Genomic DNA, 15,810 nt, shown 5'->3' with positions numbered 1-15,810 from the left:
GACTTAAGAAATTGATGCTGATGGAAATAAAAACAAATATACCCAGTAAGCCTTTCTATTCCCCCCGTGAGTTCGCTTCGTTCATCCTGGTCGGTGTTTACATCCCGCCGCAAGCTAACGTGCAGGTCGCACAGCGCATGCTCGCCGACCAGATACTGAGTGTGGAGCGGACCAACCCGGACTCCTTAGTAATCGTCGCTGGCGACTTTAACAAAGGTAATCTCACCCACGAACTCCCCAAATATAGACAGTTTATTAAATGTCCGACCAGAGAGGACAACATTCTGGATCACTGTTACACCACCATCAGAGACGCTTATCATGCCGTCCCACGTGCTGCACTGGGCCAATCCGACCACATCATGGTCCACCTGATTCCTGCATACAGGCAGAAACTAAAGCTCTGCAAACCTGTTGTGAGGACGACAAGGAAGTGGAGCAGTGAGGCTGTGGAGAATCTCCAGGCGTGTTTAGGCTGTACAGACTGGGATGTGTTCAGGACTACTACCAACAGTCTGGACGAGTACACAGAGGCTGTGACTTCCTACATCAGCTTCTGTGAGGACAGCTGTGTACCATCATGCACCAGGGTGAGTTACAACAACGACAAACCCTGGTTCACAGCTAAACTCAGAAGGTTAAGACTGGATAAGGAAGAGGCCTTCAGGAGTGGGGACAAAAACATATACAGAGAGGCTAAGTACAAGTTTGGCAAGGCAGTGAAAGAGGCCAAACGACTGTACTCTGAGAAGCTCCAAAACCAGTTCTCAGCCAACGACTCTGCGTCTGTCTGGAAAGGGCTCAAGCAAATCACCAACTACAAGTCGAAAGCCCCCCACTCCATCAACGACCGACGCCTCGCCAACGACCTGAACGAATTCTACTGCCGCTTTGAAAGACAAAGGGACAGTCCTGCAACCATCTCCCACGACGCCCCCCAACAGCTGCAGCCACAATCCACCACCCCCACCTCCCCAACCTCAAGAGGGGCCTTGGCACTTCCAACCCCCACCCTGAAGTTCCCCCCCACCAGCCCCCTACCCACGCCGAGGACGGCTCTTTCCATCCAGGAGAGGGACGTCAACAAACTCTTCAGGAGACAGAACCCCCGGAAAGCTGCTGGTCCGGATTCTGTCTCACCAGCCAGCCTGAAGCACTGCGCTGATCAGCTGTCTCCAGTCTTCACAGACATTTTTAACACCTCACTGGAGACATGTCATGTGCCAGCCTGCTTCAAGTCCTCCACCATCGTCCCTGTTCCCAAGAAGCCAAGGACCACAGGGCTTAATGACTTCAGACCCGTCGCCCTGACCTCTGTGGTGATGAAGTCCTTTGAGCGCCTTGTGCTCTCACACCTAAAAGACATCACCGACCCCCTCCTTGACCCCCTGCAGTTTGCCTACAGAGCCAACAGGTCTGTAGATGATGCAGTCAACCTAGCCCTTCACTTCATCCTCCGGCACCTGGACTCCACAGGAACCTACGCCAGGATCCTGTTTGTGGATTTCAGCTCTGCCTTCAACACCATCGTCCCAGTTCTGCTACAGGAGAAGCTCTCCCAGCTGAGTGTGCCCGACTCCACCTGCAGGTGGATCACTGACTTCCTGTCTGACAGGAAGCAGCGCGTGAGGCTGGGGAAGCACGTCTCTGACTCCCTGACCATCAGCACCGGTTCCCCCCAAGGCTGTGTTCTCTCTCCTCTGCTCTTCTCCCTGTACACCAACAGCTGCACCTCCAGTCACCAGTCTGTCAAGCTTCTGAAGTTTGCGGACGATACCACCCTGATCGGACTCATCTCTGATGGTGACGAGTCTGCGTACAGATGGGAGGTGGACCATCTGTTGGACTGGTGCAGCCAGAACAACCTTGAGCTCAACGCTCTAAAGACAGTAGAGGTGGTTGTGGACTTCAGGCAGAACCCAGCCCCACCTGCCCCCATCACCCTCTGTGACTCCACAATTGACACTGTGGAATCTTTCTGCTTCCTGGGAACCATCATCTCCCAGGATCTCAAGTGGGAGCCAAACATCAGCTCCCTCATCAAGAAAGCCCAGCAGAGGATGTTCTTCCTGCGGCAGCTGAAGAAATTCAACCTGCCAAAGACTATGATGGTGCACTTCTACACAGCCATCATTGAGTCCATCCTCACCTCCTCCATCACCATCTGGTACGCCGCTGCTACAGCCAAGGATAAGGGCAGGCTGCAGCGTGTCATTCGGTCTGCTGAGAAGGTGATTGGCTGCAGTCTACTGTCGCTCCAGGAACTGTACACCTCCAGGACCCTGAAGCGGGCCGGGAAGATTCTGGCTGATCCCTCCCACCCCGGTCACAGACTCTTTGAGACTCTCCCCTCTGGCAGGAGGCTGCGGTCCATCCGGACCAAAACCTCACGCCACAAGAACAGTTTTTTCCCATCTGCCACCAGCCTGGTTAACAAAGCCCGGAAACCACCCTGACACTCTCCCTTTCCCCCATACCCCCCCTTTTTTTGCTGACAGGACACCTGTAACCTGTAACTCTATGCGTTACATTAACGCTCAGCATGGACTCCTGCTTTACTTGCACTGCTTTACTTGCACAATGATCACCTGCACTGTTGTATTGCTCTTGCATCTTATACTGCTCTATATTTACTCTCACTCACTTAAAACTGTGCACATATATTTATATTATATTGTAGATATGTTTATACTGTTTTATTTGTACTGTATTGCACCGACTACGCCAAAACAAATTCCTTGTATGTCCAAAAACGTACTTGGCAATAAAGCTTTTCTGATTCTGATTCTGATTCTGATTAAAGAGAGTACATCCCTCACAGTTTTGTAAAAAAGGTTTTAATATATCTTTTATAGGACAAAACTGAACATATGAAACTTTAATACAATGTAAAGTATTCAGTGTACAGCTTGTATAGCAGTGTAAATATGCTGTCTCCTCAACATAACAACACAGCCATTAATATAGAAATCGCTGGCAATAAAGGTTAGTACAGTCCTAAGTGACAACCCACAAATTGTGCCCACAGGGTCAAAATTTTGTGTGGCCACCATTATTTTCCAGCACTGCCTTAACTCTCTTTGGCAGAGAGTTCACTAGAGCTTCATAGGTTGCCACTGGAATCTTCTTCCCCTCCTCCATGGTGACATCACGGAGCTGGTGGATGTTAGAGACCTTGCGCGTCTCCACCTTCAGTTTGTGGATGCCCCACAGAAACTGAATAGGGTTTAGTTCTGGAGACATGCTTGACCAGACCAGCACCTTTTACAGTTTATTTAACGTGGCAGTGTTCATCTTGGAGGTGTGTTCGGGGTGGTTATCATTTTGGAATACTGCCCTGCAGCCCAGTTTCCGAAGGGAAGGGATCGTGCTCCGCTTCAGTATATTAAATTACATGTTGGCATTCATTGTTCCCTCAATGAACTGTAGCCATAACATTCCCACCACCATGCTCGACTGTGTTCAAGACACACTTGTACTCCTCACCTGGTTGCCACCACACACGCTTGACACCATTTTAACCAAATAGGTTTAACTTGGTCTCATCAGACCCCTGGACACAGTTTCAGTAATCCATGTGCTTAGTCTGCTTGTTTTCAGCAAACTGTTTTTGAAGAGGCTTCTTTCTGGGACCACAGCCATGCAGACCAGTTGAAAGCTGTGTGTGTTGAGTGGTCTGAACACTGAGAGGCTGCCCCCCACTCCTTCAACCTCTACAGCAATGCTGGCAGCACTTATGTCTATTTTCAGAACACAACCTCTGGATATTACACTGCGAATGTGCACTCAACTTCTTGGCCCATGTGTAGGAGCTCAGATTCAGGATATTGGCCATCTTTTTATAGCCTAGACCACCTTTGTGTAGAGCGACAATTCTTTTTGTAGATCCTCAGAGAGTTCTTTGCCATGAGGTGTCATGCTGAACTTCCAGTAACCAGTATGAGTGTGTGAGAGCAATAACACAACATTTAACACACCTGCTCCTCATACACACATGAAACCTTGTAACCCTAATGAGTCACATGACACTGAAGAGAGAAACTGGCCAATTGACACAATTTGGACATTTTCACTTAGGGGTGTACTCACATTTATAGCTGTGTGTTTAGTTATTTTGAAGGACAGCAGATTTACACTGTTATACAAGCTGTACAATGACTGCTTTACATTGTAGTAAAGTTTCATATCTTTAGTGTTGTCCTAAAATATTTACAAAATTGTGAGGGGTGTACTAACTTTTGTGAGATACTGAATTTTTCATTCATTGTTCTTGATTGAAGCCTACCGAAAATTTACTAAACAATCACTTTAAAACCCAAATACATCCTGAACCATGATTTTTGTGTACCGTTACACCTCTAGCTCTGATACTCTTAAATGATATCCAGTGCAACCAACTACCTTCAGAGGTCCCTGGTCAGATGAGAGCAGAATCTAACATTTTGGCCCACTTGCAAAATTATATGTGCGTTGGTAAACTAACAATGCATATCACCCTGAATAACCGTGAAACATGGCATCATGCTGTGTGGATGCTTTTTTTCAGCAGACATCAAAGACGTTGTTAGAAAGGTACTCTAACCTTACCCTAAACATACAACCAGATCTGGAATGGTTATGATTGATACAAAAGCATACTACACTTTTCAGATTCTTATTTATAAAAACATTTCTAAACCATGTATGCCTTTTCCTCCACTTCATAATTATGCACTACTTTGTAATGGTTTATAACATAAAATCCAAATTATATACATTAAAGTCTGTGGTTATAGTGTGACAAAATGTGAAAAAGTTCTAGCAGAATGAATACTTTTGCACAGTGCTACAGAACTAAGATCAGGCCGTTTTTATATTGATAGTGCAGTTCCATTAGCTTTCTGTTTAAATCTTCTTGAGAACAGAGTAGAGAAAGCAGAATTTATAATTGCAGAAACCTCAGGGCATCCATTTCTTTACTTTGGTCTCTTTGTCTGCAGGTATTGTTTGCATTGAACCAGACACTGCTGCAGCATGAGGGTGTCCGAGCAGGCAGCCTGCAAGGATCTTACACCACGGAAGATCTCATCACACATTACAACTGTGGGGATCTCAACTCTATCATCTTTAACCATGACACCTCACAGGTTTGTTACATCACATTAGAACTAATTTTATCAGTTATTTTGCAGAACAATGGAAATCAATTAAATCTTGTGAGTTTTCAAAAGTTTCACAACAGAATATAACACAGGTGATTTTTCAAATATTTTTAATATTATATTTAAAAATCACCTGTTGAACACAGGCTGCACGGTGGCGCAGTTGGTAGCACTGTGCACTAAAATCTTTCTGCATGGAGTTTGCATGTTCTCCCCGTGCATGCGTGGGTTCTCACCGGGTACTCCGGCTTCCTCCCACAGTCCAAAGACATGACTGTTAGGTAAACTGGTCTCTGTAAATTGCCCTTAGATGTGAATGAGTGTGCACATTGTGTGTGTCCTGTGTGTCTCTGTGCTACCCTGCAATGGATTGGCGACCTGTCCAGGGTGTACCCAGCCTCTCGCCCGTAGACTGCTGGAGATAGGCACCAGCTCCCCTGTAACCCACTATGGAACAAGCGGAATAGAAGATGAATGAATGACCTGTTGAACACAGTACAAATGATCTGATCTATTTATCTTTCATAAACACAGAAAATTTGATATTATCCTCCCTGTTTTACCATTTACAAAGCTGCAAGTTGTCCAACAACAATGTGCTCCAACAAACCCTTTACTCTAAATGCGTAAAGGTTTTGCCAAAAGATTCTGTCAGATAGAAAATAACTTTAATGCTAGGACTGAAGTGGACCGTATTGCCCTGATAATAGCTCATCTGGAAACCAAGAAGCCACCATCATAACATACACCAACAGTAAATCTATAAATTTGTTAAATTTTCAACAGATGCTTGGCAAAACTTGTTTAGTTTCATGTTCTGAGGCAGTGTTTTCTCCAAGTTTACCATCAGCAAAGACGTTTGTTGAAATGTTGCATGTCGATGTTAATCCGCTTGTGAGTACTTCAGCTTTGGAAGCTGATTTAATGAAAAACTTGCAATTGGTTATGTATTTATTGCTCCACCACATATAATTATTTTCATACCCTATTCTCTACAGAAAATAAAAACTCAGGGCTGCAGTCTGCCTACAGACCTAGAATGCAAATTCTATTTTTATAAATTGTGCATAAATACTTCATAGAATGCTGAGTTATAAGAATATAATCCTATAAAATGATTTTCTTCTTTACAGATAATGCTTGGGCAATAGTACACGACTTTACTCTGTGGTGTTTTGAGCACATAATATTAGATTAGGAGTCCTTAACCTGAACCATGAAGAACGTCTCTAAGTGTTTTATATGTGACTAGCACCAACTATTTTTAGATTAAATCTAAAAGCCTCTGTGTTCAAAAACCCAAATATGTCAAGACTGGATTTAAGTTGGCATCTATCTCTTCTCTGCTCCTCTGCCATTACATAATCATCACCTCAAACATTATGCTTACACATCAGTTCCATAAATCTGCAAACTGCCATATTAATCCTACTTAGCCCCAAGTTACTTGATGGTCTGACACTTTAATAGCTCTGAATGTAACTGAAAACTCATCTGCTCACCTCTTACTGACATTGACTCAGTTCCTTTGCTGAAAGCTACCATCAGCATTCCCATAGAGCTGTCAAAAGGCTAGTTGGTCCATAACACATGTACAGGTCCTTCTCAAAATATTAGCATATTGTGATAAAGTTAATTATTTTCCATAATGTCATGATGAAAATTTAACATTCATATATTTTAGATTCATTGCACACTAACTGAAATATTTCAGGTCTTTTATTGTCTTAATACGGATGATTTTGGCATACAGCTCATGAAAACCCAAATGTCCTATCTCACAAAATTAGCATATCATTAAAAGGGTCTCTAAACGATCTATGAACCTAATCATCTGAATCAACGAGTTAACTCTAAACACCTGCAAAAGATTCCTGAGGCCTTTAAAACTCCCAGCCTGGTTCATCACTCAAAACCCCAATCATGGGTAAGACTGCCGACCTGACTGCTGTCCAGAAGGCCACTATTGACACCCTCAAGCAAGAGGGTAAGACACAGAAAGAAATTTCTGAACGAATAGGCTGTTCCCAGAGTGCTGTATCAAGGCACCTTAGTGGGAAGTCTGTGGGAAGGAAAAAGTGTGGCAGAAAACGCTGCACAACGAGAAGAGGTGACCGGACCCTGAGGAAGATTGTGGAGAAGGGCCGATTCCAGACCTTGGGGGACCTGCGGAAGCAGTGGACTGAGTCTGGAGTAGAAACATCCAGAGCCATCGTGCACAGGCGTGTGCAGGAAATGGGCTACAGGTGCCGCATTCCTCAGACCTGGGCTACAGAGAAGCAGCACTGGACTGTTGCTCGGTGGTCCAAAGTACTTTTTTTGGATGAAAGCAAATTCTGCATGTCATTTGGAAATCAAGGTGCCAGAGTCTGGAGGAAGACTGGGGAGAAGGAAATGCCAAAATGCCAGAAGTCCAGTGTCAAGTACCCACAGTCAGTGATGGTCTGGGGTGCCGTGTCAGCTGCTGGTGTTGGTCCACTGTGTTTTATCAAGGGCAGGGTCAATGCAGCTAGCTATCAGGAGATTTTGGAGCACTTCATGCTTCCATCTGCTGAAAAGCTTTATGGAGATGAAGATTTCATTTTTCAGCACGACCTGGCACCTGCTCACAGTGCCAAAACCACTGGTAAATGGTTTACTGACCATGGTATCACTGTGCTCAATTGGCCTGCCAACTCTCCTGACCTGAACCCCATAGAGAATCTGTGGGATATTGTGAAGAGAACGTTGAGAGACTCAAGACCCAACACTCTGGATGAGCTAAAGGCCGCTATCGAAGCATCCTGGGCCTCCATAAGACCTCAGCAGTGCCACAGGCTGATTGCCTCCATGCCACGCCGCATTGAAGCAGTCATTTCTGCAAAAGGATTCCCGACCAAGTATTGAGTGCATAACTGTACATGATTATTTGATGGTTGACGTTTTTTGTATTAAAAACACTTTTCTTTTATTGGTCGGATGAAATATGCTAATATTGTGAGATAGGAATTTTGGGTTTTCATGAGCTGTATGCCAAAATCATCCGTATTAAGACAATAAAAGACCTGAAATATTTCAGTTAGTATGCAATGGATCTAAAATATATGAATGTTAAATTTTCATCATGACATTATGGAAAATAATTAACTTTATCACAATATGCTAATATTTTGAGAAGGACCAGTATGTAAATGCAAAAAATTCACATGCTGGAGCTGTGTTGGTTTATTCAAAAAGCCATTCTTGTAGTGCTGCATTGTCAATCTCGATCATTGACCCTAAAGTTGCATTAAATGCCACACACTATGCAAAATCAATGTAACAGTTTACATTAAGCGCAAAATCAATGTAACAGTTTACATTAGGCGCAGGCTGCACGGTGGTGCAGTTGGTAGCACTGTTGCCTTGCAGCAAGAAGGTCCTGGGTTCAATTCTAGCTCCTCCCCAGCCTAAAATAAAACTTGATCAGACTATCCCTGTCCATCAAGTTGTTTTGTTCCTCCGTATGTTTGAGAAAGTGCGCTGTTTTAGTACTTTGTGTGCACATTGTACCTATGTCATGGGAACAAATTAGTATTTCGTGCACACATTATATATATTTGGTGGGCACAAATTAATATTTCGTAGGAACAAATTAGTATTTTGTGCTCATGCTATATATATTTTTTTCCCCATGTTAGTTTCCCGGCGCTGTAGAAAACAGTCAGAAATGGAGAACAGAATTAAAAAACAGGAACAAAATAAGATAAAACACAGCTGGACAGAAGTACATTGTTGTGTGCCAGGAAACAAACCAAAAAAACTGAAGAGCAGTAATACCAATAGGGAGGGGAGGACATTTATCACCATTACCCTACATTTCCTGTCTGGGTTGGCAAAGTGGTCTTTCCTTGGAAAACCTTTCAGCATTTACTGCTGCAGTCTCGCCCTAAAAGAACACTTACTGAGGTAATCATAAAGTCCTGCCCTGTCTGTACATCCTTTAAACATATGAACATATTTCATGTCAGACAAAACCTGATTATTGAACATTGGGTTCTGTGGCCTTCACTGAACCTGTGTCACATACCCTGAGAAAACACAAGTAGATACAATTGATTTATATCTTCCTTATATATTACAATTCCTTACATTTTAGCATATTTTTTGTATGTGGCTCACATAAAAAAATAAGTCATGTACATTATATAACTGAAATAAAGCCTTTCAGCCTTCATGTGAAACAGACTTTGGAAAAAACAAACACAAGGGAGTGAGAGAAAATGTGTTATAAACCAACATTGGCTTTATGCTAAAATACCATGTTATAATAAATCTCTCCATATATTTACCATTCACTATGAAATATACACAGATTTACCCACCATTTCCAGCCATTATTCTGTCCTTTCAACCTGTAACTCACTTGTAGACAGCAAAGCAATGCAAGTTCTGCATGTGTCTCCTTGTCACAATAATAAAATCCAGATAAACACATCTGCTCAACACAGGACATAAACAACCATTCTGTCGCTAATCTCTCCTTCATTTCATTATTTTCCCAGCAGCACAGAAGACTGCAGGGTAGGTTTTCTTATGTGAACTCCTGATCCCTGTTCACACCTAGTATTAGCATGCATCTTTTGAGATCTCTTTAAAGAAGTGAGTACAGCGAATATGCACCCTGAATGCACTGATTCCTCAATCCTCATCATTCATAATACTTTTGGGTTTTTCACCAGGTTGGTACCCTTTGTTAATTTTCAAAAAATATTAAGTGAATAATTAAAAGTGAGGCACTTTTGTATTTGGTCTGAATCTGACTTGTTCAACCTATGCAATGAAGCATTATGGCAGTTCTAAATGCAAAAGGTGGGTCCAACCCAGTACTGGTAAGGTATATATAATAAAGTAGCCAGTGACTTTATGTGTGCCCATCAATGTACATCTGCTCATGAACGGCCATTTGAGACACATAAGCAAACACAAACACAAATTATGAAAATATATATTTCTAGATTTCTTTCAGTCACTTTCAGACTGCCTAAGATAGTGCTCTAGCTAGGCACAGTTAGTACGCGAGCCTAAAAGCCTTCTAAAATATTATAAAGGGGTCAAAGTGTTTGATTTCAGAGGCAGTGCTGTATATAGGTAGCTACTTAGGAAACAAAGGAAACAAATTATGAACACTGTATTAAATGGAGTAAAGACAAAAATTCAATCTGGCAGACTCACCCCTCCTCCAGCTTCACCCAATGGCTTCTCCGTGCGTCTCCGTGCCAACCAATCAGCTTCAAGTCTGCAATAATCCTCAGCCAATGATCCTTCAAGGCTCCACATTTAAAGTCTCCCATCCATGGATCTCTCAGCTGTCAGTCGAGCTTCGACCCTCCTCCACCCCATCGCCTCCATCGGATTCTCAGTTCCATTACCATCAGGCCTCCTCTCCTTCACCAGTACCAGATCCGGGGGAAGACAATTCTAATTCTAATCCTAAAACGTTCATCAGTTCATGCATTATCAGCATTCATGTCTTCCTCTGGGGTCTGAGCGCCAAACAAATAAACATCCATTGTGTAACTTCTCTAATCGCATTTTGTGTTTCTTATTGTGAGTCTCTACATAATTGAATTGATTAGTAGTTCTTGTTGTTTACTTCAAAAAGTGACACAAACACCTCTTACTTCCAGGACTCACAACGTTCCAAACATTCCTGTTTAACAGTGTCGTTTCATGCTATACCTGTTTTCTTTAAAAATTTTCTTTCTATGTTTGATGTGCAACTAAGGATGTTGTCACACCTATAGTTTGTTTACTTAGGCTCAAAGTAGTTGATGAGTTGGTTAACTTTGACCTTTTTGTGGCGGATCAGTTTCTTTGCACACAGTGAAAACTTCAAGCAAACCAAAAACCTGTCTCTAGAAATCACACGAGAATGGTCAGTCTGTTTAATGGTTGGATGTGTCCGGGGCGGGATAACCAAATGTGAATACAGGGCGCAAATGCTGTGTTCCAAACTGGTAGAAAACATGGAGAACTTAATCATATACAGGTCCTTCTCAAAATATTAGCATATTGTGATAAAGTTAATTATTTTCCATAATGTCATGATGAAAATTTAACATTCATATATTTTAGATTCATTGCACACTAACTGAAATATTTCAGGTCTTTTATTGTCTTAATACGGATGATTTTGGCATACAGCTCATGAAAACCCCAAATTCCTATCTCACAAAATTAGCATATTTCATCCGACCAATAAAAGAAAAGTGTTTTTAATACAAAAAACGTCAACCTTCAAATAATCATGTACAGTTATGCACTCAATACTTGGTCGGGAATCCTTTGGCAGAAATTACTGCTTCAATGCGGCGTGGCATGGAGGCAATCAGCCTGTGGCACTGCTGAGGTCTTATGGAGGCCCAGGATGCTTCGATAGCGGCCTTTAGCTCATCCAGAGTGTTGGGTCTTGAGTCTCTCAACGTTCTCTTCACAATATCCCACAGATTCTCTATGGGGTTCAGGTCAGGAGAGTTGGCAGGCCAATTGTGCACAGTGATACCATGGTCAGTAAACCATTTACCAGTGGTTTTGGCACTGTGAGCAGGTGCCAGGTCATGCTGAAAAATGAAATCTTCATCTCCATAAAGCTTTTCAGCAGATGGAAGCATGAAGTGCTCCAAAATCTCCTGATAGCTATCTGCATTGACCCTGCCCTTGATAAAACACAGTGGACCAACACCAGCAGCTGACACGGCACCCCAGACCATCACTGACTGTGGGTACTTGACACTGGACTTCTGGCATTTTGGCATTTCCTTCTCCCCAGTCTTCCTCCAGACTCTGGCACCTTGATTTCTGAATGACATGCAGAATTTGCTTTCATCCGAAAAAAGTACTTCGGACCACTGAGCAACAGTCCAGTGCTGCTTCTCTGTAGCCCAGGTCTGAGGAATGCGGCACCTGTAGCCCATTTCCTGCACACGCCTGTGCACGGTGGCTCTGGATGTTTCTACTCCAGACTCAGTCCACCTCTTCCGCAGGTCCCCCAAGGTCTGGAATCGGCCCTTCTCCAAAATCTTCCTCAGGGTCCGGTCACCTCTTCTCGTTGTGCAGCGTTTTCTGCCACACTTTTTCCTTCCCACAGACTTCCCAATGAGGTGCCTTGATACAGCACTCTGGGAACAGCCTATTTGTTCAGGAATTTCTTTCTGTGTCTTACCCTCTTGCTTGAGGGTGGCAATAGTGGTCTTCTGGACAGCAGTCAGGTCGGCAGTCTTACCCATGATTGGGGTTTTGAGTGATGAACCAGGCTGGGAGTTTTAAAGGCCCCAGGAATCTTTTGCAGGTGTTTAGAGTTAACTCGTTGATTCAGATGATTAGGTTCATAGCTTGTTTAGAGACCCTTTTAATGATATGCTAATTTTGTGAGATAGGAATTTGGGGTTTTCATGAGCTGTATGCCACAATCATCCGTATTAAGACAATAAAAGACCTGAAATATTTCAGTTAGTGTGCAATGAATCTAAAATATATGAATGTTAAATTTTCATCATGACATTATGGAAAATAATGAACTTTATCACAATATGCTAATATTTTGAGAAGGACCTGTATTTAGTATGTTTCTAGATACTATTTCCGACAAGATTATACATACCAAATGATTTTGAGAAGCTGTCTTGACAGGTGCAGAGGGCTTTATGCTTTATGAAAATGAAGCACAACCTTTGTTTAAAAAAAACTATTAATCACAAAGGGAAATAATAATAAATATTAAGTTATTTGTTTATTAGCTTGTTTACTCTGCCACATAATAATGCAATGCAATAATGCAATAATGCCAATAATGCAACGCATACCTGGATTTGGGAAGGATTGGGTCAAGCCTGCAGCGTTACACCTGGTAGTTGTGTGGGTACGAGGTTGAATTACGTTCAAATGATAAATGATCAGCTCAAGAGTTTCTTTAGAACTGTACCGACGCCACCTTCTAAAAACAGTCTCAGTACAGTTGTTTTGTGATGCACCCTAGTATGATTGCTGTGTTCATATCTACACAAATGAACCGCTCAAGGGGGGAAACGAACCACAGTCCATTTTAAATGTTAAACCCCTCAGGTGTGAAAACACCCATAAAGAATTCATAATCTGTTAAGTTTACCATAGATTTTTATTGTAAAGTCTTTCAACATCATGTTTTCTTACAGTCCCTTTGTCTATTTCAGCTGCCTCACTTCATCAACAGCTCTCTGCCAGCACATGACCGGATCACCGCCATGCAAATTGACAGCTACTTCCGCCAGGAACTTATCTACAAACGTAACGAACGAATGGCTCGACGTGTCTCTGCACTGCTGCAGAGGAATCCCAACCAGACTTTCTTTTTTGCTTTTGGTGCAGGTATAGCATGTTTTTATACAAAATATGGAGTCTGCATTAATAGTTAACGGTTAAGTAAGGGCCATGTTATTTTACCTTCTGGTTATGGGTTGCTTCCATTGCAGCAGGCCAAATTAAAAAATTCATCATTGCTCCAAGTCTTGTCAATTCATGTTTTGCATTCGATCTTTCCTAGTGAATTGTTGGAGTGTGTGATTGCATGTAATTGTGAAGAACAGAGATCAGGTTTACTTTGGTCTGGAACAGTATTTGTCAGTGTTGATGTCTGTTTATGGGGAACAAATTTGCTGTTATTTGTGATTTAAAGCAAAACTGGAGAGAAAGCTGAGTGTTCAATGGGTCCCAGATCATTGGCATGCAAAGCTCATGTTCATAAATGCAAAAGTACATAGACACACAACACAGAAGTCCTGATTACAGCCAGCTCCCACCTCAGAAATGAAGTTAGCATTCCTGGCTAATGCTGCTACTGTTTCCTGAATGGTGCAGTGTGTCTTGGGAAAAGTATGCATGTTTATGTGTATCCATGTAAATAGGCACACGCAAACAGGTGGTGCGCCTGTTTACTGTACAAATGCATATTTCTGTTTTTGAACCTGTTAAAGGGTGGCACTCCATCTGGGCTATGTATTTGTGGGTGTAGCAACATGTGAGTTCACGTAAGTCTGTGCCACAGTGTATGATTAACGTAGAATGCCTGGTTCCTTCCTTTGGGCTTTGTTGCTCCCAATTCTCTTTGTGATTTTTGGACAGGACATCTGTTGCACTATCCAGCTGCTAAGTGTGTGTCTGCACAGACGTAACTAAACACTGCAAGTAAGCCTTAAGCATGTGGGGATAGATGTGAGTAAAACACATAAATATGCACTATGTGAAGAAATAGCGTTAAAGAAATTAATGTTACACATCGTGTTTATAAAACAGCAAAAAAATCAGTTGATGGCTTGGAGACTTTATCAGTTTAGGACTGAAAGGCCTCGATGAAGTGAGGTTAAGAGAAACAAGAGTGAATTTGTTGTTTTAAGACTTGTTGGGAGGAATTGTTTGAATTGAAAGTGGCACTGGTTTAGGTGAAATGTGGCTCTCTCCGAGGCTTTAGGAATAAGCTACTAAAAAGACATATTTAATTATTTCCTATTTCACATAAAGTTAATTCCAAAGCTATTTATATTCCTGGCAGATTTAAACTTCAAAGGACTTTCATCCTACCAAGAAGTTTGTTTCTGATAGGAAATGGGGCAGGCATATCTAAAAAGCTTTGAGAAGGGTGCTTCTCAATAAATAATGGAAAAATCTTCATTGGCCTTACAATAATCAAACCATTCCTATAATTTCTGACCAGTTTTTTGCACATTTTCATTTCTTTGTTGATTCATCTGTGGCAATGAGAGCTGCACAGTGGTGCAGTTGGTAGCACAGCTGTCTTGCAGAAAGAAGATCCTGGGTTCATAACCCTGGCCTGATGTCAGGATCTCTTAAATCTTGAATCTTTTGCAACCTTCCCATGCAAGTGTGGGTTCTCCAGCTTTCCCCCATGGTCCAAAAACATAACCATTAGGTTAAACAGCTTATTTAAATTTCCCTTAGGTATGATAGTTTGCATGCATGATTGTTTGTCTTGTGTGTCTCTGTGATGCCCTGTGATGGACTGGCGACCTGTCCAGGGTGTATCCTGCCTCTCGCACATAGACTGCAGGAGATAGGCACCAGCCCCCCACAACCCTGCAAGGAAAAGACCGTATAGATAACGCATGGATGGATGGACAGTGAAGGGTTCTAAGCCTTTGAGGTTGGAGGAGGTTCTTGTCATCATCCACAGATTCTCTATCAAAATGTAAATAATACTTCCATTCAGAAGACACATTTTTAAAAAATAAAATAAAACACAATCACCTTAATCCTGAATCCAGCAGGAAAATGGATAATTTTGGGCATAACCATAATTTTATATATTCCTTTATGTATTTGTAGCTTCTCTGTGATTAATTTTTTTTGGGAAATTGGTTGAATTTTATCAAACTAGATGAAGTTGTTCTTTTAAGTTTTTTAGTTCACTAGATATTACTTAACAGTTTTTTTGCTACAGCAAATCAGCAGCAAGTTTGAGAAGTTTTACACTGTCTTTATTTCGAGCATACAAGAAAACTACACTGTGTCCAGCCACATACTTTAGAGGTGAACGTGTGTCAGGTCACCTGCAGGCAGCAGTCACTACATGTGACAAGACTGACAGCTAGTGTGAATTGACAGAAACCATTACATAATGCTGCGCCTGCTGAGTGAGCTCACACACGTGTGCAAACAC

At 42.2% G+C, this 15,810-nt stretch overlaps 1 protein-coding gene across 2 annotated transcripts in view; it reads left to right on the top strand.

Annotated features, from left to right (window-relative positions):
* Positions 1 to 15,810, top strand: part of trabd2b (TraB domain containing 2B) — a 109,176-nt gene that overhangs the window by 53,948 nt on the left and 39,418 nt on the right. For both annotated transcript variants that reach the window (XM_047375922.1, XM_047375923.1), the window contains exons 3-4: positions 4,980 to 5,126; positions 13,331 to 13,505. In XM_047375922.1, the coding sequence (XP_047231878.1) occupies positions 4,980 to 5,126; positions 13,331 to 13,505 (322 nt within the window). The remainder of the gene's footprint in view (positions 1 to 4,979; positions 5,127 to 13,330; positions 13,506 to 15,810) is intronic.

Source organism: Girardinichthys multiradiatus, chromosome 9 (genome assembly GCF_021462225.1).
Source record: "Girardinichthys multiradiatus isolate DD_20200921_A chromosome 9, DD_fGirMul_XY1, whole genome shotgun sequence".
In the NCBI taxonomy this organism is placed as follows: domain Eukaryota; kingdom Metazoa; phylum Chordata; class Actinopteri; order Cyprinodontiformes; family Goodeidae; genus Girardinichthys; species Girardinichthys multiradiatus.
Note: the sequence above shows the minus strand (reverse complement) of the source record. Positions and strands in the feature narration are given on the sequence as shown.